The 26,955-nt window shown below is 44.9% G+C and overlaps 1 protein-coding gene across 3 annotated transcripts in view; it reads left to right on the top strand.

Annotated features, from left to right (window-relative positions):
• Positions 1 to 26,955, top strand: part of LOC147114100 (uncharacterized) — a 114,924-nt gene that overhangs the window by 82,935 nt on the left and 5,034 nt on the right. For all 3 annotated transcript variants that reach the window (XM_085995718.1, XM_085995719.1, XM_085995717.1), the window contains 2 exons: positions 13,595 to 13,672; positions 19,005 to 19,131. In XM_085995718.1, the coding sequence (XP_085851844.1) occupies positions 13,595 to 13,672; positions 19,005 to 19,131 (205 nt within the window). The remainder of the gene's footprint in view (positions 1 to 13,594; positions 13,673 to 19,004; positions 19,132 to 26,955) is intronic.

The raw sequence follows: 26,955 nt of genomic DNA, 5'->3' as shown, positions 1-26,955 counted from the left end.
AGTGAGTGTGTTGGATAGTACGAGAGAAGAAAGTAATACTAGATACAGAAGTAGTACCATATTAGATAGGAGCAGACCAAGAAAGATTACTAAAAATTCAAAAATGGGTTTAGAATGCATGTACATAAACGCACAAAGTGTGGTGAATAAGGTTGATGAGTTACAAGCACAATTAGCTGCGTGGCAATAACGGAAATGTAGCTTAAAAACGTTGAGGACTGGGCACTTAATAATCAAGGGTACAAGGTGTTCAGCAAAGATGGGGAAGGAAAAAAGGGAGGTGGGGTGGCAGTGCTGATTAAGGAAGACATTGTAGCGTTGGAAAGGGAGGATGTTCTTGAGACAAATCAGAATCTATTTGGTTAGAGTTGAGGAGCAAAAGTGTATGATCACGCTATCGGGGGTATTCTATAGGCCTCCAAATAGTGAGAGGGAGGTAGAGGAGCAAATCTGCAAGGAAATCGCAGAGATATGCAAGAGCTGTGGAATGGTGATATTGGGGGACTTCAATTCCCGAAATGTCGATTGGGATAATGCTAGGGGAAAGGAGAGGGAGGAATTTCTGAAATGTGTTCAGGAGAATTTCCTTGACCAGTATGTTCTTGGCCCAACTAGGAAGGAGGCATTGCTGGATCTGGTGCTGGGGAATGAGCTGGGCCAGGTCAACCAAGCGTCTGTGGGAGAACACTTGGGTACGAGTGATCATCGTATCATAAGATTTAGATTAGCAATGGAGAGGAACAACGAACAATCTAGAGTGGAACTTCTAAACTGGAATACGGCTAACTTCAATGGGATGTGAAAGGATCTAGCCAGGGTAAAATGGAACCAAAGACTGACAGGAAAAACTGTAACGGAACAATAGGTGATCTTTAAGGAGGAGATGTTCCAAGTACAGGCGAGGTACATTCCAACAAGAGGGAAAGGTAAGGGAACCAAAGCAAGGGCTCCTTGGATAATGAGGGAGATAGAGATGATGAAACAAAAAAAAGAGGGTGTATGATGCATGTCAGGTGAATTCTTCAAGGGAGAACCAGACCAAATAAAATAAGTTGAGCGGGGAAGTGAAAATGAAAATAAGATTGGCAAAGAGAGAATATGAGAGTAGAATGGCGGTTAACATAAAAGGGAACCCAAAAATCTTCTACCGGGATGTAAACAGTAAACGGGTATTAAGAGGTGGGGTGGGGCCTATTCGAGACAAAGAAGGTGATATATGCTTAGAGGCGCAAGGCAAGGCTAGAATACTCAATGAGTATTTTGTATCGGTGTTTACTAAGGAGGTGGATGCTGACAAAATATCGGTAGAAGTGGAAACGGTAGGAGCAATGGAAGGGATGAAAATTGATGGACAGGATGTACTAGAAAGGCTGGGTATGCTTAGAGTGGATAAGAACATAAGAACATAAGAAATAGGAGCAGGAGTAGGCCAATCGGCCCCTCGAGCCTGCTCCGCCATTCAATAAGATCATGGCTGATCTGATCCTAACCGCCAATCCACTATCACAGAACCATCTCCTGAATCTAACAGAATTAGACACACGAAATAGGAGCAGGATCAGGCTACACGGCCCCTGGGCCCACTCCACTACCCACAGGGCCATGACCGATCCGAACCTAGACTCATGTCCAAATTCCTGCCCGCTCCCCGTAACCTTTAATTCCCTTCTAGGAAACTGACTATTTCTGTTTTAAATTTATGTAATGATGTAGCTTCTACAGCTTTTTGGGGCAGCATATTCCATGGACCTACCACCCTCTGAGTGAAGTAGTTCCTCCTCATCTCAGTTTTGAAAGAGCAGCCCCTTATTCTAAGACTATGCCCCCTAGTTCTAGTTTCACCCATCATCGGGAACATCTTCCCCGCACCCACCCGATCCGACCCCTTCACAATCTTATATGTTTCAATAAGATCGCCTCTCATTCTTCTGAACTCCAATGAGTAGAGTCCCAATCTACTCAACCTCTCCTCATATGTCCATCCCCTCATCCCCGGGATTAACCGAGTGAACCTTCTTTGTACTGACTCGAGAGCAAGTATGTCCTTTCTTAAGTATGGACACCAAAACTGTACGCAGTATTCCAGGTGCGGTCTCACCAATACCTTGTACAACTGAAGCAATACCTCCCTATTTTTATATTCTATCCCCCTAGCAATGAAAGCCAACATTCCATTGGCCTTCTTAATCACTTGCTGCACCTGCATAGTAACCTTTTGAGTTTCGTGCACCAGGACCCCAGATCCCTTTGTACTTCAGTACTTTCCAGTTTCTTGCCATTAAGATAATAACTTGCTCTACGATTTTTCCTGCCAAAGTGCATAACCTCACACTTTCCAGTATTGTATTCCATCTGCCAAATCTCAGCCCACTTACTTAGCCTGTCTATGTCCCCTTGCAGGTTTTTTATGTCCTCCTCACTCACCACTTTCCCTCCCATCTTAGTATCATCTGCAAACTTTGATATGTTACACTTGGTCCCCTCCTCCAAATCGTTAATATAGATTGTAAAGAGTTGGGGACCCAGCACTGACCCCTGCGGAACACCACTAGTTACTGATTGCCAGTCTGAGAATGAACCATTTATCCCAACTCTCTGCCTTCTGTTAGATAGCCAATCCTCTATCCATGCCAGAATATTACCCCCAATCCCGTGATTTTTTATCTTAAGCAATAATCTTTTGTGTGGCACCTTGTCAAATGCCTTTTGGAAGTCTAAATACACTACGTCCACTGGTTCCCCTTTATCCACCCTATACGTTACTTCCTCAAAGAACTCCAGCAAATTTGTCAAACATGACTTCCCCTTCATAAAACCCTGCTGACTTTGTCCTATTAAATTATGATTATCCAAATGTCCTGTTACTGTCTACTTAATAATGGACTCCAAAATTTTACCTACCACAGATGTTAGGCTAACCGGTCTATAGTTTCCAGCCTTCTGTCTACTGCCCTTTTTAAATAAGGGTGTTACATTTGCAGTTTTCCAGTCTGCCGAGTCCAGGGAGTTTTGGAAAATTATTACCAATGCATCCACAATCCCTACCGCCACTTCCCTCAAGACCCTAGGATGTAAGCCATCCGGTCCAGGTGATTTATCCGCCTTGAGTCCCATTATTTTACCGAGTACCACTTCCTTAGTGATTTTGATCGTGTTTAGCTCCTCCCCCCTTTAGCCCCCTGTTTGTCCAGTGTTGGGATATTCTTAGTGTCTTCTACTGTAAAGACTGATGTAAAATATTCATTCAGTGTTTTTGCCATCTCCATATTTCCCACCATTAATTTCCCGGTCTCATCCTCTAAGGGACCAACATTTACTTTAGCCACCCTTTTTCTTTTTATGTAACTATAAAAACTCTTACTATCTGTTTTTATATTTTTTGCTAATTTACTTTCATAATCTATCTTCCCTTTCTTAATCAATCTTTTTGTTATTTTTTTGCTGTCTTTTAAAGTTTTCCCAATCCTCTATCCTCCCACTCGATTTGGCTACCTTATATGCCCTTGTTTTTAGTCGAATACTATCCTTAATTTCTTTACTTAGCCACGGATGGCTGTCTTTTCTTTTACACCCTTTTCTTCTCAGTGGAATATATATTTTTTGGAAGTTGTAAAATAACTCCTTAAATGTACACCACTGATCATGTATCGTCTTACCCTTTAATCTATTTTCCCAATCCACTCTACTCAATTCCGCTCTCATACCTTCATAGTCTCCTTTATTCAAGCTTAGCACGCTTGTTTGAGATCCAACCTTCTCACCCTCTAATTGAATATGGAATTCAACCATGTTATGGTCACTCATTCCAAGGGGATCCTTTACTAGGACATTTTTAATTAATCCCGTCTCGTTACACAGGTACAGATCTAAGGTTGCTTGCCCCCTGGTCGGTTCAGTTACATACTGCTCAAGAAACCCATCCCTAATACACTCAATGAACTCATCCTCAAGGCAGCCCTGCCCAATTTGATTTGTCCAATTAATATGATAGTTAAAATCCCCCATAATTATAGATGTTCCCTTATTACAAGCCTCAACTATTTCCTGATTGATACTCAGTCCAACAGAGTTGCCACTGTTCGGAGGCCTATAGACTACGCCCACTAGTGTTTTTTTCCCCTTATTATTCCTTACCTCCACCCAAACTGTTTCATTATCCTGATCTTTTGACCCAATATCATTTCTCTGTATTACAGTGATTCCTTCCTTTATTAACATAGCCACCCACCCCCCCTTCCTTCCTGCCTGTCCTTCCTGATCGTTAAATAACCTGGTATGTTTAATTCACAGGCATTGTCACCCTGCAGCCATGTTTCTGTAATGGCCACAAGATCATACCCATATGTATTTATTTGTGCCATTAACTCGTCTATTTTGTTACGAATGCTACGTGCATTCAGATAAAGAACTTTCAAATATGTTTTGTGACACTTAGTTCCTGCTTTTGCCCTTTTTATTACTTTACCTTTTACTCCATACCTTCTGCCCCTTCCTGACACGCTCTGGTTTTTAATTTCCCCACTGCTACCTAAGTCTATGACCTTCTCTGTTGTCATTTTTATTATTTGCTCTCTAGGAACCTCCCCCCCACTAGTTAGTTTAAAGCCCTCTCTACAGCCCTAGTTATATGATCCGCCAGGACTCTAGTCCCAGCACTGGCCAAGTGAAGCCCGGCTTGACGGAACAGCTTCCCTCCTGCCCCAGTACTGGTGGCAGTGTTCCAGGAAGCAAAACCCATTTCTCCCACACCAGTCTTTGAGCCACGCATTTAACTCTCTAATTTTATTTGTCCTAGCCAAATTCGCTTGTGGCTCAGGTAATAATCCAGAGATTATTACCCTTGTGGTTCTGCTTTTTAATTTGGCCCCTAGCTGCTCAAACTCCCTCAGCAGAACCTCCTTCCTTGTCCTATCTATGTCGTTGGTACCAACATGGACCACAACAACTGGATCCTCCCCCTCCCACTCCAAGTTTCTCTCCAGCCCAGAGGAGATGTCCTTAACTCTGGCACCGGGTAGGCAACACAGCCTTCGGGACTCTCGCTCTCGGCTGCAATGAACTCTATCTATCCCCCTAACGATACTATCCCCTACCACTACAACATTTCTTTTAACTCCCCCCACTTGAATGGCCCCCTGCTCCACGGTGCTGTGGCCAGGTTGCTCATCCTCCCTGCAGTCCCTGCTCCTGTCCCCACAGGGAGTAAGAGCCTCAAACCTGTTGGACAAGTGCAAGGGCTGCGGCTCCTCCAACACTACCTCCTGGATCCCCGTACCTGCCTCACTTCTAGTCACACCATCCTGACCCTGGCCACGGACTACATCTGCATTAATTAATCTAATTGGTGTGACTACCTCGTGATACACAGAGTCCAGGTAACTCTCCCCCTCCCTGATGTGTCTCAGTATTTGAAGCTCGGACTCCAGCTCTTCAACACGGAGCCGGAATTCCTCGAGCAGCCAACACTTACTGCAAATGTGATCACCGTGAGCATCAGTGGTGTTCACCAGCTCCCACATATTGCAGCAGCAACACATCGCCTGATCTCCCATTCTATGTAATTAATTAAATTTATTAATATTATTCTTAAATATCCTCTGCCCCGATTCTAGATGGTGAATATCACACCTTAGAACTATAAACCAAAGAGATTTAAGCTTAAAAGGGAGAAATACTTACCAACCAATCACTTACCCACTTTCTGGTGACGTCACACTTGGATTACTTTTTACCTCTCTCCTTCCCTCCGAGTTCAGAGACTGGTACGCCTTACCTGGTCTCTGGGGACTTTTATACCCCGCTCTGCCGCTCAGGTTTCCCGCCGATGCTGTGACGCCTTACCTGGTCTCTGGGACTTTTGTAGCCCCGCTCTGCCGCTCAGGTTTCCTGCCGACGCTGTGAGGCCTTACCTGGTCTCTGGGGACTTTTATACCCCGCTCTGCCGCTCAGGTTTCCCGCCGACGCTGTGAGGCCTTACCTGGTCTCTGGCGACTTTTATACCCCGCTCTGCCGCTTAGGTTTCCCGCCGACGCTGTGAGGCCTTACCTGGTCTCTGGGGACTTTTATACCCCGCTCTGCCGCTCAGGTTTCCCGCCGACGCTGTGAGGCCTTACCTGGTCTCTGGGACTTTTATAGCCCCGCTCTGCCGCTCAGGATTCCCGCCGACGCTGTGAGGCCTTACCTGGTCTCTGGGGACTTTTATACCCCGCTCTGCCGCTCAGGTTTCCCACCGACGCTGTGAGGCCTTACCTGGTCTCTGGGACTTTTATAGCCCCGCTCTGCCGCTCAGGATTCCCGCCGACGCTGTGAGGCCTTACCTGGTCTCTGGGACTTCTATAGCCCCGCTCTGCCGCTCAGGTTTCCCGCCGACGCTGTGAGGCCTTACCTGGTCTCTGGGACTTTTATAGCCCCGCTCTGCCGCTCAGGATTCCCGCCGACGCTGTGCGGCCTTACCTGGTCTCTGGGGACTTTTATACCCCGCTCTGCCGCTCAGGTTTCCCGCCGACACTGTGAGGCCTTACCTGGTCTCTGGGGACTTTTATAGCCCCGCTCTGCCGCTCAGGTTTCCCGCCGATGGTTCAGATGGCTTGCATCCCAGGTTGCTAAGGAAATTGGGGGAGGAGATAGCGGAAGGGCTTGCCATAATTTTCCAATGTTTCCTAGATGCGGGGGAGGTGCCTGAGGATTGGAAAGTGACAAATGTGACACCATTGTTCAAGAAAGGGGGTAAGGACAATCCTAGTAACTACAGGCTGGTCAGTTTAACATCAGTGGTGGGTAAAGTTTTAGAAACAATAATCAAGGAAAAAATTAACGGGCACTTGGTCAGGTTTAAGCTAATTAAGGAGAGCCAACACAGATTTGTAAAAAGCAGATCGTGTTTGACTAATCTAACTGATTTTTTTGATGAAGTAACAGGGAGGATTGATGAAGGGAATGCAATGGATGTTGTCTACATGGATTTTCGGAAGGCGTTTGACAAAGTACCACATAGAAGGCTGGTTAACAAAACTGAGGCTCATGGAATAGGTGGGTCAGTGGCAGATTGGATAAGGAATTGGCTTAAGGACAGAAAACAGCGAGTTGTGTTAAATGGCTGATTTTCAGACTGGAGGATGGTAGACAGTGGTCTTCCCCAAGGGTCAGTGCTGGGGCCACTGCTTTTTTTGATATATATAAATACCTGGATATTGGAATACAGTGTAGAATTTCTAAATTTGCCGATGACACCAAACTTGGGAGTGTGGCAAACAGTGATGATGATACCAATCGACTGCAACAGGACATAGAAAGGCTAGCAGAATGGGCAGACAAGTGGCAGATGGAATTTAATACAGAGAAGTGTGAGGTGATGCATTTTGGCAGCAGGAACAGGGAGAGGCAATATGCACTTAATGTCACAGTTTTAAAGAGTGTGCAGGGACAGAGGGACCTGTGCATAGGTCCCTGAAGGTGGCAGGACATATTGAGAGAGTGGTTATCAAAACATATGGGATCTTGGGCTTCATAAATAGACGTATTGAGTACAAAAGTAGAGAAGTTTTGCTGAATCTTTATGAAGCGCTGGTTAGGCCACAACTGGAGTATTGCGTCCAGTTCTGGGCACCACACTTTAGGAAGGATGTGAAGGCTCTTGAGAGGGTGCAGAGGAGATTTTCCAGAATGGTTCCTAGGATGGGGGATCTTATTTACAAGGACAGGTTGGAGAAGCTGGATTTGTTTTCATTAGAGCAAAGGAGGTTGAGGGGTGATTTAATAGAGGTGTACAAGATTATGACGGGTTTGGATAGGCTAGACAGGGACAGGCTGTTCCCACTAGTTGATGGTACAAGGATTAGGGGACACAGATTTAAGGTTTTGGGCAAGAGATACAGAAGGGAATGTGAGGAAAACATTTTTTACACAGCGAGTGGTGAGGACCTGGAATTAGTTGCCGACGGAAGTAGAGGGGGAGGAGACACTCAATGTTTTCAAGGGGAGACGCAATGTTTTCAGCGGGAGACTGAATAGGCACTTGAGGGAAATAAACTTGCAGGGCTACGGGGATTGAGCGGGGGACTGGGACTGACTGGATTGCTCTACAGAGAGCCGGCACGGACTTGATGGGCCGAATGGCCTCCTTCTGTGCTGGATGACTCTATGACTCTAAGAGGAGGGGAAGAGAGAGCGGGGCAGGGGGCGAGAGGGTGGTGGGGGGGCGGATGTGATTGAAAGTAAAACCCATACAATCGGCGCAATCCCTGGGAATCTCTGCAGTGGAGCCGGGAGTTTCAGCCACGTTCACTGCCCGAGGCGATCCAAGTCAGCGCCAATGGCTGTACAAATATTTATCCCAGATTGTAGTTTGAGACTAACCAACCAGGTAAAAATAATGTTCCCATTTCTTTTTTTTTCATAGAATGCACAGTACAGAAACTGGCATTTGGCCCAACTGCTCTGTGCTGGTGTTTATGCTCCACACGAGCCTCCTCCCACCTTGTTTCATCTCATCCTATAAACATATCCTTCTATTCCTTTCTCCCTAATGTACTTATCTAGCTTCCTCTTAAATGCATCTATGCTATTTGCCCCAACCACTCCATATGGGAGCAAGTTTCACATTCGCACCACTTTCTATTTCTAAAATGTCACGATAGGGAAGAATCCATCATGACATCTCTGCAAATATATATATTTTAAATTGTATACATGCGCCTCAACAACGTATCCCCACAAAATGAGCAATATTTACATTTTAAGTTTGGTGCCTGAACAAAGAGCTTCCAAAACACTCCCACCTGATCTGACCTGTCAGTCACCTTACTATGCACTGCCCATCGCAAACCCCAGTGGCTACCTTCAATCTGCTTTTTATGCATTTGCACAAAGAGCCATTTGCTCTGAACGCGCACTTATAGTGCACAACACTCCTACCTGGCCATGACTGAGAGCACATTCATCTCCTCCAGTCAAGACACACTGACTGCACGACATAAGAGCTGAAAGCCAATCAAATTAAACTCTCCCCCCTCCCTCAGCTGCACATTATCCTGCACTCTCTGCAGCAGCTTGCGCTTTGGCTGTTCTGTATTGGGCCCCTCTCCCCGCTCCAGCCCTCACTGTGAATTTGAGTGCGCGGGACCTTGCAGATTGCTGCGCACCCGCGCACCTTAGAGGGAACATTGCTCAGAAAATCATAATATGATTAGGCGGAGTCAGCATGGTTTTATGAAAGGGCAATAGAGTTTGAGTTTTTTGAGGATGTAACGAGCAGGGTAGATAAAGGGGTACCAGTGGATGTAGTATATTTGGATTTCCAAAAGGCATTCGATAAGGTGCCACATAAAGGTTGTTACACAAGATAAGGGCTCATGGGGTTGGGGGTAATATATTTACATGGATAGAGGATTGGTTAACAAATAGAAAATAGAGAGAAGGGATAAAAGGATCATTTTCAGTTTGGCAGGCTGTAACTAGTGGGGTACGGCAAGGATCAGTGCTTGGGCCTCAGCTATTTACAATCTATACTAATGACTTAGATGAAGGGACCGAGTGTAATGTATCCAAGTTATTTCTGGAGCCTTCCGAATGAACAGCAGTTGACCTTATTACTATAATATGTATTGATCAGCCAGGAAACCATTGTTATCTGCCTCTGAGGTTTTTTTTCAATGAAAGGAAGTACTATTTGACTGAAAAGCACAGAACAATTCAGTCTGGGGGTAAGATGATGGATCATCTCGACTATTTGTTTGTTTTGAAAAAACATTAGGGAAGCTTATTACTTAGCAGAGCTTATCTGTGTTGCAGAACATATAACTGTTGATTCCTAATGGATCTTGTCAAAGAAATTTAGAAGTTACTCAGTTGGCACCAGAGTCACTTCTTGTCCAACACACAGTGGCCTGTAGTTTCCACTCCATTGCTTTTTTTTTTCGGCGCCACTCCCCCGATATCGGCGTAACCAGCACAAAGATCGCAGAATTTTAAGCACAAGTTGTGTTCAGCGCAAATCAAGTTTCCGCAATCTTTTGCTCTAGTTCCAAACATTGTGCTAGAAAACAGGCCTCTCCCCAAAACTGGCCAAAATAGTTTTGTATAGTTTTCAAAACAGGCACAATTTGCACCGGAATTGCTGATTGTGCTCAAAGTGGAAACTTTCTCCCCGTGTTTCTCTGTACCTGTAGGTCAGATATCAGTGATTTTTTTTACCATTATTGTCTTGATTGTTCAGGATAAGTGATTTGATTCTGCTGTGATTTTAAAATGCTAGTCCTAAGAGACATACCCTCAGTATTTGTGTACTACCATGATGTACTTTCTGATTGTACTTGGAACTTCAATAAATGTCTAAGAATCTGAGTCTTCCTCATTGTTTATTTGAAGACTATACCTAATGGTTTTCCATAATTTCAGGTTGTCTGGCAGTCTGTGTAACCTATAGTGGGCATTATCTATGTCAGTCATGTTAGAAGTGAGAATGAATTGCCAGTACAGGTAGACTACCCTTTATCCGGACTTCCGAAAACCGAAACCCTCTAAAAACCGAAGGTTTTTTCGTTCAGCGTAAGTTGTGCGTACGACTTACGCTGAACGAAAAAACCTTCGGTTTTTAGAGGGTTCCGGTTGCGGAAGTTCGGATAAAGGGTAAGTCGTGCGCACGACCCCCCGCCAGCCCCGACAACCGCCGACCCCCCCGCGGACCCCGCCGGCCCCGACAACCGCCGGCCCCCCCGCGAGCCCCGACAACCGCCGACCCCGCCAGCCGCCGACCCCCCCGTGGACCCCGCCGGCCCCGACAACCGCCAGCCCCGACAACCGCCGACCCCCCTGCGGACCCCGCCAGCCCCGACAACCGCCGACCCCCCCCCCCCCGCGTACCCCGCCGACCCCGACTGCTTACGCTGAGCGTCAGCGTAAGTCGTGCGCACGACCCCCCCGCCGACCCACCTTCCAAAATCCGAAATTCTCCTTTATCCGAAACTCGGCTGGTCCCGAGGTTTTCGGATAAAGGATAGTCTACCTGTATATGAAAGCTTAGGATATCTTTGCCTCCTGATAGTATTCCCTTGCTGCCTTTTGTTGGACAGCTTGGAAATACTTGGAAGAACTGTGACATACCGAATGGATTCCTTATAGAGGACCGGCATTGTACAACCTGAAGAATCAAACCTTCCTCGCAAACAGTGGACAATCATCAACCACCTCCAAACCGGTCATGGTAGATGCTGCCACCTTCTCCATAGATGGAAGATTAAAGCATCCCCATCATGCGACTGTGAAGCTCCTAATCAGATCCTGGGGCACATCATTGAATACTGTCCTCAGAGGAAATTTGCAGGCAGCTTACAAGATATCCACGCTGTTGCACATGAAGCTTTGGCCTGGATATCTGAATTGGATATTGACATTTGATTTTCTTTGCTACTACCATAGAAAAGAAAAAGGAACAATGCTAAATCCCACCTCAGGCTATGAATGGAGGACCAAAAACATATGATTGCTACGTGCAGCCAACACTACCCACGCTGTTGATTGGCTGCATGCATCAGGAGGGGAAGCAAAATGGGGAATGGACAGCACTATTTAAAGGCAGCCAGCACCTCTTAAAGGGGGGGGGGGTCCATTGTGGCTGCAAATGGAGCTGAAGGCAGAAATTGTGATTGAAAGTTGGAACAATGGCAGATGCTGCACTTTGAGGCCTTGGTTCAAGAGATCACGAGGAGGAAGGACATGCTCTATCTGCTGGGGGCAGGAAGCCTTCACACCACATGGTGAGGAGGCAGTGGGAGGAGATCTCCAACAGAGTACCAGGATTGCTGAGATATCACCCCAGGAGAGTGACATTGGCACCATGGAAGAGGAACCTGCTCCCATCATTGCCTTTGGTGTTGCCTGCCGGCTCAGACTGCTGCAGCCCAGGCCGTAATCGTGCAGTCTGCAGCCAGGCCCTGTCTGCCCAGAGCTGCTCCGGGTCATCCTCCAAGGCCATCTGTAGTCGCCTCAATTGAAGCTCAGCAGCCTTCCACCTCCCAAACTCCAGCTACTGGGGAAGCACCTCATAGGAGCACCAGGATAGGGAATAGAACACGAAAGACAGGCACTAAGGGAATGCACAAAGGTGATTAGTTTTATTGTGTTGGCATGCGGCAATGATTATTTTTCTAAATTATGATTTGAATGTGCATTTGGTGTTTTTTATGTCTGCAGTCAAATGAGGGAACTCTTGGGTACTGGCACTTAATGGCTTCTGTAATATACAGAATCCACTGAGTTTGCCTTTATTTGCTTTGATTGTCAAATGCTTACAAAAATAGAGAGAAAGAGTTCATAAGAAACCTAGAAAATCTAGGTTTCTTATGAACCTAGAACCCTCTCAAATTCCCAGTCTGCAGCTTGGACCTGTTTTTGATAATGCATAAATTTGAACCTATGCTTCACTGACTGGGAAAACTGCCTTTGAGCTAAGTAATATGTTTTACTGAACTGATCCACAAAGTTAGAGATGGCAACCTAACTTGTTAAGTTCTGAGAGTTTGATTTAATTGAAGAGCAGTTCATTTTTATCTTCTTTCCTATTTAAATTTGTAATGAAATGTAGATTGTGAAAGCACCTGCTTCTATTAAATTAAACATTTCAAAAAAATGTTGCCTAACTATAGAAATGGCACATTGGTGTTTAGATTACATCCTTCACTGCCATTGATTTGCAGGCAAAATCCCAGTGATCAAATTAAGGGCCATTTCACTTGAGCAATTGCCACAAAATGAATATATTTTAATGTGGCCGATGATCGTACCTGTAAGACAGCCAAGATGAAATGATTGCGCTTGAGTCAATAATTGTTTGGATCTGACTGCAAAATGTGCACTCTTATTATAAAAAAAAAAAAAAAAGTATATCCCCTCTGATTGGAATCTTGAACAAACAGTTCTGTTTACTTTTTTTTCCCTTCAACTCCTCCTCCTCCCAAAAAAGGATACGAACTTGGAAGAGTTGCTTATTTTATATTTTAGATACAATAGTCTACATTGCTTTGATTTATTATTGTCGAAGTATCTTACACAATGTTGTCAAGTGTTCAGTGTATGACTAGTATGACTGCAGCTTCCTCATCTGAAATACTATTTTAGCTGTCTCTGGTTTAAAAAGAATTACATTTACATGGAAGACTTTCTTTATAATTATGTGATGGGTCATAAAAGGATTACGGGCCTGAATTTGCAGTCGGAGGCTTCCCATGGGCAGATGCCTCCGACTGGCAAAAAATCTACGAACTTACCATCTGCCTCAGGATCCACGGAGACTCGCACACCTGGGCCTCTATACGTAGATATGCGCAAAGGCCCACGTACCCCAGGGGCGCAGGCGGTTCGCCCAACTCTCCACCGAAGGATGCCTTTTTCCCGGGGATGCGTGGCTCTCTTGACAGATCGTAAGTTCTGGGTTTTAGCGCATGCCTAAAGCCAAAACTTGCGAGGCACTTACGGGCGCGTGCGCAACTCTTGCTCACCTGTAGGGGATGCAAAATATGGCTCTACGTATTTATATGACTAATCTATTTGTAAGCATGTGGGAAAAAACTTTGCTATAGCCTATGTCTTTTCTCCACAGCAGCAAAATGTAGAAACCAATGAAAAGAGAAAGCCTATACAGACCAGCACACCAGTACGGACATTTGAACAATCAACAGTAAGTTCATACTTCTACCAGTATTTACACCACCAAATGCAATTGGCACAAAAATGGAAAATATAACCCTAATACTTTCAAAAAAAGCACCTAGTTGTGCAATACCATTTGCAACCATAGTAATGATCAAAATTACTTTCTTCAGACAACATAGAATAATTTTTAGCTATAAGTTCACAGATAGACATCAAATAGGTAACTTCACACAAGATCGAGACAGATGACCAAGGCCATTCAGCCCATCTAAGCTCATCCATCCAGAGACCCTATGGTCCACCATCCAACTATTTCTTTATTGATTCCATGATTTTTACATCCACCACCCCACCCAGATGTTTATCTTTTGTGTTGATCACTTTTTGTATGAAGAAAACCTTTGCGACATCATTCCTAAATTTTCCTTTTACCAGTTTGAACCTCTGACCTCTTATCTTACTGTCATTGTTTAGTTATAAGTGGATCTATTCCCACACTTTTCTGTCTGTAATGTCACCAGATTGATCAACAGAATCTGGTGACATTACAGGCCCTCACAAATAGGGAATTTATTTGTTTTCTTAAAGTTTTTATTCTTTTCAATACATGATCAAAGAAAGAACTTGCATTACAGTATATAGCACCTTTCATAAGTATAAGTATATCCCAAACCTTCACAAGAGTGTTATCAGACAAAATATGGCACTGAGCCACATAGAGATAATTAGAACAGGTGACCAAAAGCTTGCTTAAAGAGGTAGGTTTGTGAAGAGGTTTAGGGAGGGGTCCAGGGCCTGGGGCCCAGGAAGCTGGAGGCACGGCTGTTAATTGTGGAGGATGAAAATTGAGGATGCGCAGGAGGCCAGAATTGGAGGAGTGCAAAGGTCTCGGAGGTTTGTAGGGCTGGAGGAGGCTACAGAGATAGGGAGGGGTGAAGCCATGAAGGGATTTGAACACACGGATGAACATTTTAAAATGGAAGTGTTGCCTGACTGGGAGCCAATGTAGGCCAATGAGCACAGGGGTGATGTGTGAACAGGACTTTGTGGGCAGCAGAGTTTTGGATGAGCTCAAATTTACAGCGGGCGGAAGGTTGGTGGCCGGCCAGGAGAGCATTGGAATAGTCGAGTCTAGAGGTAACAAAGGCATGGATGGGGGTTTCAGCAGCAAGGGCGGAGACCGGCGATTTTACAGAGGTGGTTTTGGCGGTGGAGAGGATATAGGGTTGTAATCTCCGCTCCAGGTCAAATAGAATGGCGAGGTTGCAAACAGTCCGGTTCAGCCTCAGACAGTAGCCATGGAGGAGGATGGAAGACAGTGGCAAGGGAGCGAAGTTTGTGGCGGGGACCTAAGACAGTGGCATCAGTCTTCCCAATATTTAATTGGAGGAAATTTCCGCTCATCCAAACTGGATGTTAGATGAGCAATGTGACAAATCAGAGGTAGTGGAGGGGTCAAGAGAGGTGGTGGTGAGGTAGAGCTGGGTGTCGTCAGCGTACAGGTGGAATCTGACATTTTTTCAGATGATATCGCCGAGGGGCAGCATGTAGATGAGAAATAGGAGAGGGCCTTGGGTGACTCCAGAGGTAACAGTGTATATGTGGGAAGAGAAGCCATTGCAGGTGATTCTTTGGCTACGACTAGTTAGATAGGAATAGAACCAGGCAAGGGCAGTTCCACCCAGCTGGACAATGGAGGAGAGGCGTTGGACGAGGTTGGTGTGGTCAACCTTGTCAAAGGCTGCAGACACTTCCAGGAGAGCTGTTTACTCTTTTCCAGATTATATCAAATAACTCTCATGTAATTTTCTGGGTAATTTAGAAAATTGTTACAAGAAGTTAAACTCCTTTAAACATTAAGTCAAGGAAATAAGACAGATTTTGTAACAAGTGGTATAGCTCAGATATGTAGCAAACTGTGTATGACTGTCATAAAATACTGGAAATACACAGAAGGCATGTCAGCAACTGAAAAGAGAAAATACAGAATAACATTTTGGGTGATCCTGATGCACAGTTAAACACTAGAACGTTAACTTTTTTTTAGTTAGACGCTAACTGACCTCTATTTCCAAATTGGTAGTTTTCTTCTTATCCGTTTGACTATCAATCCTTGCTTCCTATCTACTTTGTTATATGCCTAACAAAGCTGCATTTGTAATGGACAAATATATACATGTCTGCCTCAAATGGTTAGAGGTGTCATATAAATAACGTAAGGTTCTCTATAAACAATCTATATCTCCTATCAGTTGTGCATGATTGCATAGGAAGGAAATATTTTAAACCTTTTGTGCTGATTACTGTACACAAATAGTAACTAAAGCTTTGAAAGACATGTTTCCAATTTATTCAATACACATCTTGGGCCCGATTTTGTGGATTGTGTGGGAAATGGTCGGATTCCCCGAATGTGGGGTTCTGACCCGCCAAAAAATGGGTCAGCCAGCTGCACGCAATTTTCCCTCAAGTGGCCAATTAAGTTCCAGCGTGTGGGCAGCCTTGCTAATTGTCCATTTCCACTCAGAAAGCCCCACAGTATGATGTCATCATTTGTGGTGCTTTTAACATGTCCAGCAAGCTTCTCCACCTCTGCAGGCTTCTCAACCACTCTTGCACAATGGCAGAGGAGCCTGCACCAGCTGCTGCCAGCGGCAGAGGCCGAGCTGCAGCCAAATTCAATGAGACGTCACTGCAGACCTTGGTGGATGGGGTAAGGGCCCACAGGGAGGTCCTCTACCTTCGCTCAGGGAGGAAGAGGCCTCCCAAAGAGTCCACGGCTGCCTGGATGGAGGTGGCAGCAGAGGTAAACTCTCTCTGGGTGTCACCCGTCGCACCTGGCTGCAGTGCAGGAAGCGCTTCCATGACCTTCACCGCACAGGGAAAGCAAGTACGAAGTTTCCATCACCCTCAACCTGATCCCCATTGCCTTTCCCCAACAGCACTCAGCTTCAGCAATCTCTTCCTCCACATCCCACTTCACAGTCACATCCATGCACCCTTACCCATTCCGTATCTCTCTATGCTCACATTCACATAACTATTCCACCATCCAGTCTTGTAAATAGTTTTAATGCCATCATTTTCCTGTACATAAAAAATCTGGTGGCAGCTGCTGCAGTTATGGCGTCTGTCATTTGGCGAATGGGGATATCACATAGAGGCTTTAGGATAACTTGCAGATGACAGCAAGCTGGTCAAAGAGGTAGGAAAGTGTAGGCATGGGCCACTGTCCATGGTCAGTTAAGAAGCAGCGAGGCTGCAGTGTTTGATGTACCAGGCTACGCAAATCTGCCCAGGATGAGTGCATTCCTTGCATTCCGCCCAGCAATGTTCTCGCGCACTGGTGCCGCTGGTTGGCGGGCCTCTGCAGGATGCTCGTTTCCGTCCTCCTCCTCGGCATCATCCTCATCCGAGGCGGCTCTGTGAGGAGCCTCTTGGTTCTGCGGAATCGGCAAGCCACGACGCTGTGCCATGTTGTGAAGCGCACAGCATACCACGACGATTTTGGAGACTCTGGCTAATGAGTACTGTAGGGCTTCACCTGATCTATCGAGGCATCTGAAGCACATCTTCAGCAATCCGATGGTTTGCTCGATAATGCATCTGGTGGTAATGTGGCTGGAGTTGTAGCGCTCCTCAGCTTCGCTGGCTGGTCTCCTCAATGGCGTCATTAGCCAGGAGTGCAGGGGATATCCCTTGTCTCCAAGTAGCCATCCTTGAAGTTCGTTTGGCGGACTGAATAGCGGAGGCACAGTAGACTGGCGCAGTATGAAGGAGTCATGGCAGCTGCCAGGGAACCTGGCACAAACGTGCAAAATCACCTTGTGGTCACACACCAGCTGAACGTTAAGGGAGTGGAAGCCCTTGCGGTTGACAAAAACTCCTGGATTGTGGTGGGGTGCCCTAAGGGCCACGTGTGCAGTCAATGACGCCCTGCACACTTGGAAAGTCTGCCAGCTGAGCTAATCCACATGCTCGCGCCGTCACACTTGCGCGATCCCTGGTGAAATGGATGTGATTGTGCGTGAGGGCAAAGAGGGCATCAGTGACCTGCGTGATGCAAGTGTGTGCGGCCGCCTGGGAGATGCCGCTGATGTCTGCTGCTGACCCCTGGAAGGAGCCTGAGGCATAAAAGTTGAGTGCGGTGGTGACTTTGATGGCCACTGGTAAGTAGTGTGGACCTGGTGCTCTGGGCTCCAGGTCTTGCTGCAGCATTGCGCAGATGTCAGTCACAACCTCTCGCGAAAGTCGGAGCCGCCTCTGGCACTGCTGCTCAGCCATGTTGAGGTAGCTGACCCTGTGTCTGTAGACTCTGTTTGGGGGGTATCTCCTGCGCCGACGGCCTTCCATGCGCTGGCCCCTTCTGGCCTGTGCTGCCCCAGGTGGCTGAGCCACAGCCTGCCGCTCCTGCTGGTGCTGCTGTTGTTACTGGTGATGCTGTTGATGGTGTTGCTCCAGCCTCCTCTGCTGTTGGAGATCCTCTAATGCCAGGAAGGGAAGGTACAAAAGGCCTCCCATGCTTCTGGCAGATGCCTCCGTTGAGGAGGCGCTGAGTTAGGGTGGTGAGAGGGGCTTCCCAGGAGCTCACAATGGAGAAGTGTGTGAGGCTCCAACCTTCCACAGCTGTGCCTAAGCCTTCAAAAGTTCCCCCAAGCCTTCTGCAACAAGGTCCTGCAGCCTGCAAATGCTGCCTGTTTAAATCTCTTCAGTCCTGATTAACCTGCAGCTGAAAGCAAGCAAGCCAACTCTTCTCACGCCAGGTTTCATCAGCGGTGTTTCCACAAGGTGTGTTTTATGTGGGGAAAGCCACAAAATTGCAACGGCCCCTGAAAATAGGTTTAAACATGGTAATAATTGGTGATTAGTGTTCCGACGGCCAGTCCTGCCAGCGGCGGGCAGGACTGATTCGGGTCAGAGAAACGGCGGTCTGAAAGTCGGACAGGGCGGGGAATCAGGCGGGGTGGGGGGGGGTGTCGCAACCCCCTATTTCTGCGATTTTCGGCCCACGCCTGCCTGAAAACCCGCTCGACGGCTGGCAGAAAATCGGGGCCCTTGTGTTTATTCAAAATTATATGTATTGTTAAAGTTATAGGTCCACTGATGTAATGAAATGTAAAAACAAAATGATTTCTCTGTTTCGACCAAGCCAGGAGGTTATTAGGTCATGCAGCTTATTGCACAATTCCACAGATTTCAGAATTCCTACAAAACTAATAAAAAGTGCTGGTAACAGATGACAAAACCCTGACCATGAACATAATCACTTGGAGTAAAGTACCTATAATGGGCATTAAAACCGAATTTCTGATGTTGACTTGCAAAGTCATTTACATTCTTGTTTTTATTCTTGCTAGAGACTGAAACCACAAGATAAAGTACCAATTTGCAGCATCATCCTTGCTCCTGTGTGTTATCGACCAGCTAAAGTTTGGCAGTATGAACATGTGCAACCTTGGACAAAGTTTGAAAACGCACCTACAGGTAAATGACACAAAATGTCCAGTTTCACTATGCCTATTTATTCAGTTCTGTTTGCGTCCCCTCTCTGAATCCATCTAAATGGATCCATAAATGTGAAAGCCAATTATTTGGGCTCCACTAACACTTTAAAAAGTTTTAGGGTGCATGAACAGCTCATGCCATAATGCCAGATGAGCCCTTCCATTTGGACGTGCAGTCTGGAAGATAAAATAGCTTGCAGTTACGCTGCAGCTGATGCCATGTCGAGCTGATAGCATGCATCAAACAATTGCATTGTGCTGATTAGTTTCTACTATTGGCAAATGGTTCAGGCTAGTTAAGATACTATTTTAGTACTGGATTTGTAAATTGATGCAGCAACCTGTTGATACTTGTTAAATTTATGGCTATTTTTAAATCATCTTACCCTAGATAATTTTGGCTTTCGCATCTTAGATTACATAAGAATTAGGAGCAGGAGCAGGCCATATGGCCTTTCGAACCTGCTCAGCCATTCAATATGATTATGGCTGATCTTTGACCTCAACTCCACTCTCCTGTCCATTCCCCATATCCCTTGATTTCCCCTAGAGTCCAAAAATCTATCTATCTGAGCCTTTGGGATAAAGAATTCCAAAGATTCACAACCCTCTGAGTGAAGAAATTCTTCCTCATCTCAGTCTTAAATCTCTTCTTAGGCAGTCCCTCGGAACCGAAGACGACTTGCTTCCACATTAAAAATGAGTTCTCAGGTGACTGATGAGTCCAATGCGGGACCTACAGTCTCTGTCACAAGTGGGGCAGACGGTGGTTGAAGGGGCGGGTGGGTGGGGTGCTTGGGTTGACGTGCGCTCCTTCTACTGTTTGCACTTGGCTTCCGCTTGCTCCCGACGAAGAGACTCGAGGTATTCGGCGCCTTCCAGGATGCTTCTCCTCCACTTTGTATGGTCTTGGGCCAGGGATTCCCAGGTGTCGGTGAAGATGTTGCACTTTTTCAAGGAGGCTTTCAGGGTGTCCTTGAAGTGTTTCCTCTGCCCACCTGGGGCTCTCTTGTCGTGCCGGAGCTCCGAGTAGAGTGCTTGTTTTGGGAGTCTCGTATCAGGCATGCGGACGATGTGACCCGTCCATCGGAGCTGATCGAGCGTGGTCAAAGCTTCGATGCTGGGGATGTTAGCCTGAGCGAGAACACTGATGTTGGTGCACCTATCCTGCCAATGGATTTGCAGGATCTTGCGGAGGCAGCGTTGGTGGTACCTCTCCAGTGCTTTGAGGTGCCTACTGTACATGGTCCATGTCTCTGAGGCATACAGGAGGGCGGGTATTACTACTGCTCTGTAGACCATGAGCTTGGTGCCGGGTTTGAGGTCCTGGTCTTCAAACACTCTTCCTCAGGCGACCGAAGGCTGCACTGACACACTGAAGGTGGTGTTGGACTTCGTCATCGACGTCTGCCCTTGCTGACAGTAGGCTCCCGAGATATGGAAAGTGGTCCACGTTGTCCAAGGCTTGTCATGGATTTTGATAATCGGGGGGCAGTACTGTGTGGCACGGGCAGGTTGGGAGAGGACCTTTGTCTTACGGATGTTTAGTGTAAGGCCCATGCTCTCGTATGCTTCGGTGAAGGTGTTAACGATGGTTTGGAGTTCGACCTCTGAGTGTGCGCAGACGTAAGCGTCGTTTGCATACTGTAATTCGACGACGGAGGAAGGGACGACCTTGGATCTGGACCGGAGGCGATGGAGGTTGAACAGTTTCCCATTTGTTCTGTAAATTAGCTCCACTCCAGCGAGGAGCTTACTATGGGTGAGATGGAGCATTGCCGCAAGCAAGATCGAGAAGAGAGTTGGTGCGATGACACAGCCTTGCTTGACCCCGGTCCGTACATGAATTGGGTCTGTGGTGGAACCGTTCCACCAACGGTTCCACCAACGTCTTAAATAGCTGAACCCTTATGAGGCAATGCCCCCTATTTCTAGACTCTCCAGCCAAGGGAAACAATCTGTCAGCATCTACCCTGTCAACCCCCCTCAGAATCTTAAATGTTTCAATGAGATCACCTCTCATTCTTCTAAACTCCAGAGTGTATAGGCCTAATCTACTCAATCTCTCCTCTTACTCTTGTGTGTGGGTTCCAAACTCCCATACTTTGAGATTATCCTTGTTTTGATATCTAGGTAATGTATGGGAAAACAAACAGCAAACTCTCACTGGTAATTGCTTTTAGGTATTGGACTTTTCTTATGTCTCCATAAGATCTTACTTCAGTAGCTGGAAATGGAAGAGCATCACCTTAGATTTCATTGAGTGTAAAGTATCATGCAAAGTTATTTTACATAAATAACAGCCGTATAATAGTTACAGTAGCTAACCTTCCACCTAACTCCTTAAGTAGACAAAACATCCTTTCAAACTGACCAATACTTATACAAAAGGCAAAATACTGCAGATGCTGGAAATCTGAAATATAAACAGAAAATGCTAGAAATACTTAGCAGGTCAGGCAGCATCTGTCGAGAGAGAGAAACAGAATTAATGTTTGAGGTCTGTGACCTTTCATAAGTTATGGTTGCTTCTGACATTTTAAACCATCTCCTTAAAGGTTTTCCATCTATCCCTAATTTCTTTTTTATATCACATAAAAGGTTTACTGGGACTCTTGTCCTTTTTTTATATCCTGGAAAAAGTTTGCTGAGACTCCCTGAATTTGAATAACTGACATCTCGCATTCAAAAAGATACTGTCAAGTCAAATACAAGCTCAATGATCTTTAAATTTTAATTATGTCTCCCTCAAGGCTGTAACCTTATGATTTGTTTTAAAGGAAGCAGCCACCAAATCAAAATGACTCAATTTTGTCACATTTAATACTAGTATAGAGCACTTAATGAGATGTTCTGGAATTCCACATCTCTAGTGTTTGACAGTAATCGGAGCATTGGAGGATGTTTTGTAGGTTCTCAATAAGTGAAGGAAATAAGGGGTGCTTGTTACATCAGAGGTTATGGTGTCAATGCTTCACAAAACATAACTTTGTTACTTCTCTTTTTGTGTGCACAGGAGTTTTTATTTTGTTACAAACATTTATTAAATAAAACTGGAACCAACTTATCTGTGATGGCTTATAAATAAATCTGTTATCTGGTGGTATAGCTAATACTGAGGAAAAATGCAACATAATACAAGAAAACATTAGAAAACCTGCAGACTGGGCAGTTAAGTGACAAATCAACTGCAACATAGATAAATGTGAGGTGATGCACTTTGGTAGGAAAAAAACAAAAATTCCCTACACCTTAGAAAATAAGAAACTGAATGGGTAGAAGAGCAAAGGGATAGAGGTGATCATCAAATCATTAAAAGTAGCATCGCAGGTCAGCAAAGCAATTAACAATGCTAACAAAGCACTGGGATTTATTTCTAGGGGTATAGAATTAAAAAGTAGTGAAGTTGCGTTTAACTTGCATATGACCCTGGTCAGGCCGCACTTCGAGTATTGTGCACAGTTCTGGTCTCCATCCTATAAAAATTACATAGAAGCATTGGAGAACGTGCAAAAGAGATTTACAACGATGGTACCAGAACACTGAGATTGTAGCTATTGGGAAAAATTGAACAGGTTGGAGCTTTTTTCTTTAGAAATGAGAAGATTTAGAGGAGAACTGATGGAGATCTTTAAAATTATGAATGGGTTGGACAGGGTAGATCTGGAGAGAATGTTTCCACTTGTGGGAGAATCCAAAACTAGGGGCCATAAATACAAGATGGTTATTAATAAATCCAATAGGGAAATAAGGAGAAATTTCTTTACTCAGAGAGTGGAACTCGCTACCACAGGAAGTGGTTGAGGAAAATAGTTTAGATGCTTTCAAAAGGAAACTAGATGAGCACAGAAGAGAAAAGGGAATAGAAAGATATGCTGAAAGGCTGAGATGAGGTAGGTAGAATGGGAGGCGACTCGTGTGGAGTCTAAACACCAGCACAGACTAGTTGGGCCAAATCACCTGCTTCTATGCTGTGTATTCTATGTAAAAACGGTCAAGAAAAGTATACATCAGCATGATGACTATTATTACCCTTTTGCTTTGGCTTTTTCTGTTTCTGGTGTTAGTGTGTAACCTGCCAAACTTTTTTCAAAATTGACCCCAGAGAAACTCAAATTTTCTTGGACTTGACAGGAATTCAACAGTTAATGGTGTTTCCTTAATAAGAATCAGATAAGAGAACATTTTGCTTGCTGAGGAAATGTTTTTTTTATTCGTTTATGGGATGTGGGCATTGCTGGCAAGGCCAGCATTTATTGCCCATCCCTAATTGCCCTTGAGAAGGTGGTGGTGAGCCACCGCCTTGAACCGCTGTGGTCTGTGTGGTGAAGGTACTCCCACAGTGCTGTTAGGGAGGGAGTTCCAGGATTTTGACCCAGCGACGATGAAGGAATGGCAATATATTCCCAAGTCAGGACGGTGTGTAACTTGCAGGGGAACTTGGAGGTGGTGGTGTTCCCATGCGCCTGCTACCCTTGTCCTTCTAGGTGGTAGAGGTCGCGGGTTTGGGAGGTGCTGCCGAAGAAGCCTTGGTGAGTTGCTACAGTGCATCTTGTAGATGGTACACACTGCAGCCACGGTACAGTGGTGGTGGAGGGAGTGAATGTTTAAGGTGGTGGATGGGGTGCCAATCAAGCGGGCTGCTTTGTCCTGGATGGTGTCGAGCTTCTTGAGTGTTGTTGAAGCTCTACTCATCCAGGCAAGTGGAGAGTATTCCATCACACTCCTTACTTGTGCTTTGTAGATGGTGGAAAGGCTTTGGAAAGTCTGAAGAAGCCTTTAAGGGAATTGCTCCTTGTAGTTCAAAAGCTAGAAACTAGCTTTTAAAGTGCAGGGGTGGGATTCCCTAAATGTTTTTCTCACCACTTTGAGGAAGCCCTGTTATTTAACAACAGCTTCTATGTATATAGCACCTTTTAACATAAAAAGAAAATGCACTGATGCACTGAATAATTGTATGAAAAACAGATGCTAGTCAGAATATGAGATATTAATTATTGGAAGAGGTGAGTTTTAAGAAGCTTTTTAAAAAGTGAGTGAGGCGAAGATGTTTAAGGGGGTAAGGACCAGGCAGCTGATGACCTTCCTATTGATGGTAAAATGAAGGGACGCAGGTGCACAAGAAGCCAGAGTTGGGAACAGAATGTTCAGGGTGGAGTAAATGTAAAGGTGGCCGAGGCTGTGAAGATAGGGTGGGGCAAGGCATAAGGATAAGGATTATAAATTCAAGGTGTTGGGAAGACAGGGAGCTAACATAGATCAGTGACATCAGAGTTGATGGGCAAATAAGACTTAGTATGGGGCAGGTGGTAAAAAGTACAGTCTGGGTGAAGTCGAGGCTTCTGTAAGGGACAAGGAGTTGTCACCCATGAACCACGATTCAGCAAGTGTCAGGATGTCAATGTAGTCATCCACAATAAGATTGTGGATGGCAATGGCCTTGTTCACAAATGACTGGATATTCTAAAGAGAAAAATGGAGAGGGATGCCATTGTAGATCTGTCAGAGAGAGCATGGGGTGGTAACAGGTTGGGTAATCAGGATTGGAAGGATATTGGAGAGGTTAACCCCCACGGAGTGCACTAAGCAAGATGTTTCATCAGTAGAGGATAGGCAGTTGGGGTTACTACTCATCGAGAGGTATCAATTAATCTCACTGGGCCTGGTGAAGAATGATAAACAAGGCAGAGACACAAGCTGTGGACTCATTAATGGTGGATTCAAGCCAGGAAATGTGTAAATAATAAGCTTCCCCAAAGTTATAGGGAAACCCTGTCCCTACGACCACTGCAATGCTGAAAACATTTATGCATCTATTAATTTTTTTAAATCTGTCAATGAATTACAAGGCATAATCCTGTCTGAGTTTGGATAATTAATCTAAACTACTTGTGCTTTGTTCCTGTGGTTTATGTCTTTTACCATATTTATGTTAGTTTGACATCCACCCCCAAGTACATACCATTCTTCAAACTGAAATTATCTAGATGCAAATGTCCTGGGTATTGAATTATTTCTCTTACAATATGTGGAAGGCATTAGTAAAAATAAACAAAAATTCCAAGTTCTGGAAATCTGAAATAAAAATGTAAACTATTGGAAATACACAGCTAGGGGTCAAATTAAAAAACAGAACCTCAAGGGTAATAATCTCTGGGTTATTACCTGAGCCACGAGTGAATTTGGCTAGGATAAATAAAATTAAAGAGTTAAATGCGTGGCTCAAAGACTGGTGTGGGAGAAATGGGTTTTGCTTCTTGGGACACTGGCACCAGTACTGGGACAGGAGGGAGCTGTTCTGTTGGGACGGACTCCACTTGGCCAGTGCTGGGACTAGAGTCCTGGCGAATCATATAACTAGGGCTGTAGAGAGGGCTTTAAACTAATTAGTGGGGGGGAGGTTTCTAGAGAGCAAATAATAGAAATGACAACAGAGAAGGTCATAGACTTAGGTAGCAGTGGGGGAATTAAAAAACAGAATGTGTCAGGAAGGGACAGAAGGTATGGAGTAAAAAGTAAAGTAATAAAAAGGGAAAAAACAGGAACTAAGTGTTACAAAACATATTTGAAAGTTCTTTATCTGAATGCACGTAGCATTCGTAACAAAATGAATGAGTTAACGGCACAAATAATGACATATGGGTATGATCTTGTGGCCATTACAGAAACATGGCTGCAGGGTGACCATGACTGGGAATTAAACATACCAGGTTATTTAACAATCAGGAAGGACAGGCAGGAAGGGAGAGGAGGTGGGGTGGCTATGTTAATAAAGGAAGGAATCACTATAATACAGAGAAATGATATTGGGTCAAAGGAGCAGGATAGTGAAACAGTTTGGGTGGAGGTAAGGAATAATAAGGGGAAAAAAACACTAGTGGGTGTAGTCTATAGGCCTCCGAACAGTTGCAACTCTGTTGGACGGAGTATTAATCAGGAAATAGTTGAGGCTTGTAATAAGGGAACAGCTATAATTATGGGGGATTTTAATTATCATATTAACTGGACAAATCAAATTGGGCAGAGCAGCCTTGAGGATGAGTTCATTGAGTGTATTAGGGATGGGTTTCTTGAGCAGTATGTAACTGAACCGACCAGGGGGCAAGCAACCTTAGATCTGGTCCTGTGTAATGAGACGGGATTAATTAAAAATGTCCTAGTAAAGGATCCCCTTGGAATGAGTGACCATAACATGGTTGAATTCCATATTCAATTAGAGGGTGAGAAGGTTGGATCTCAAACAAGCGTGCTGAGCTTGAATAAAGGAGACTATGAAGGTATGAGGGCGGAATTAATTAGAGTGGACTGGGAAAATAGATTAAAGGGTAAGACGGTACATGACCAGTGGTGTACATTTAAGGAGTTATTTTACAACTTCCAAAAAAAATATATTCCACTGAGGAAAAAAGGGTGTAAAAGAAAAGATAGCCATCCGTGGCTAAGTAAAGTAATTAAGGATAGTATCCGACTAAAAACAAGGGCATATAAGGTAGCCAAATCTAGTGGGAGGATGGAAGATTGGGAAGTCTTTAAAAGACAGCAAAAAATAACAAAAAGATTGATTAAGAAAGGGAAGATAGATTATGAAAGTAAATTAGCAAAAAATATAAAAACAGACAGTAAAAGTTTCTATAGTTATATAAAAAGAAAAAGGGTGGCTAAAGTAAATGTTGGTCCCTTAGAGGATGAGACTGGGAAATTAATGGTGGGAAACATGGAGATGGAAAAAACACTGAACAATTATTTTGTATCAGTCTTTACAGTAGAGGACACTAAGAATATCCCAACACTGGACAAACAGGGG

Source organism: Somniosus microcephalus, chromosome 8 (genome assembly GCF_052327205.1).
Source record: "Somniosus microcephalus isolate GS21.2 chromosome 8, FLI_Smic_1.0, whole genome shotgun sequence".
NCBI lineage: Eukaryota > Metazoa > Chordata > Chondrichthyes > Squaliformes > Somniosidae > Somniosus > Somniosus microcephalus.
This window is presented reverse-complemented; position numbering and strand designations above follow the sequence as displayed.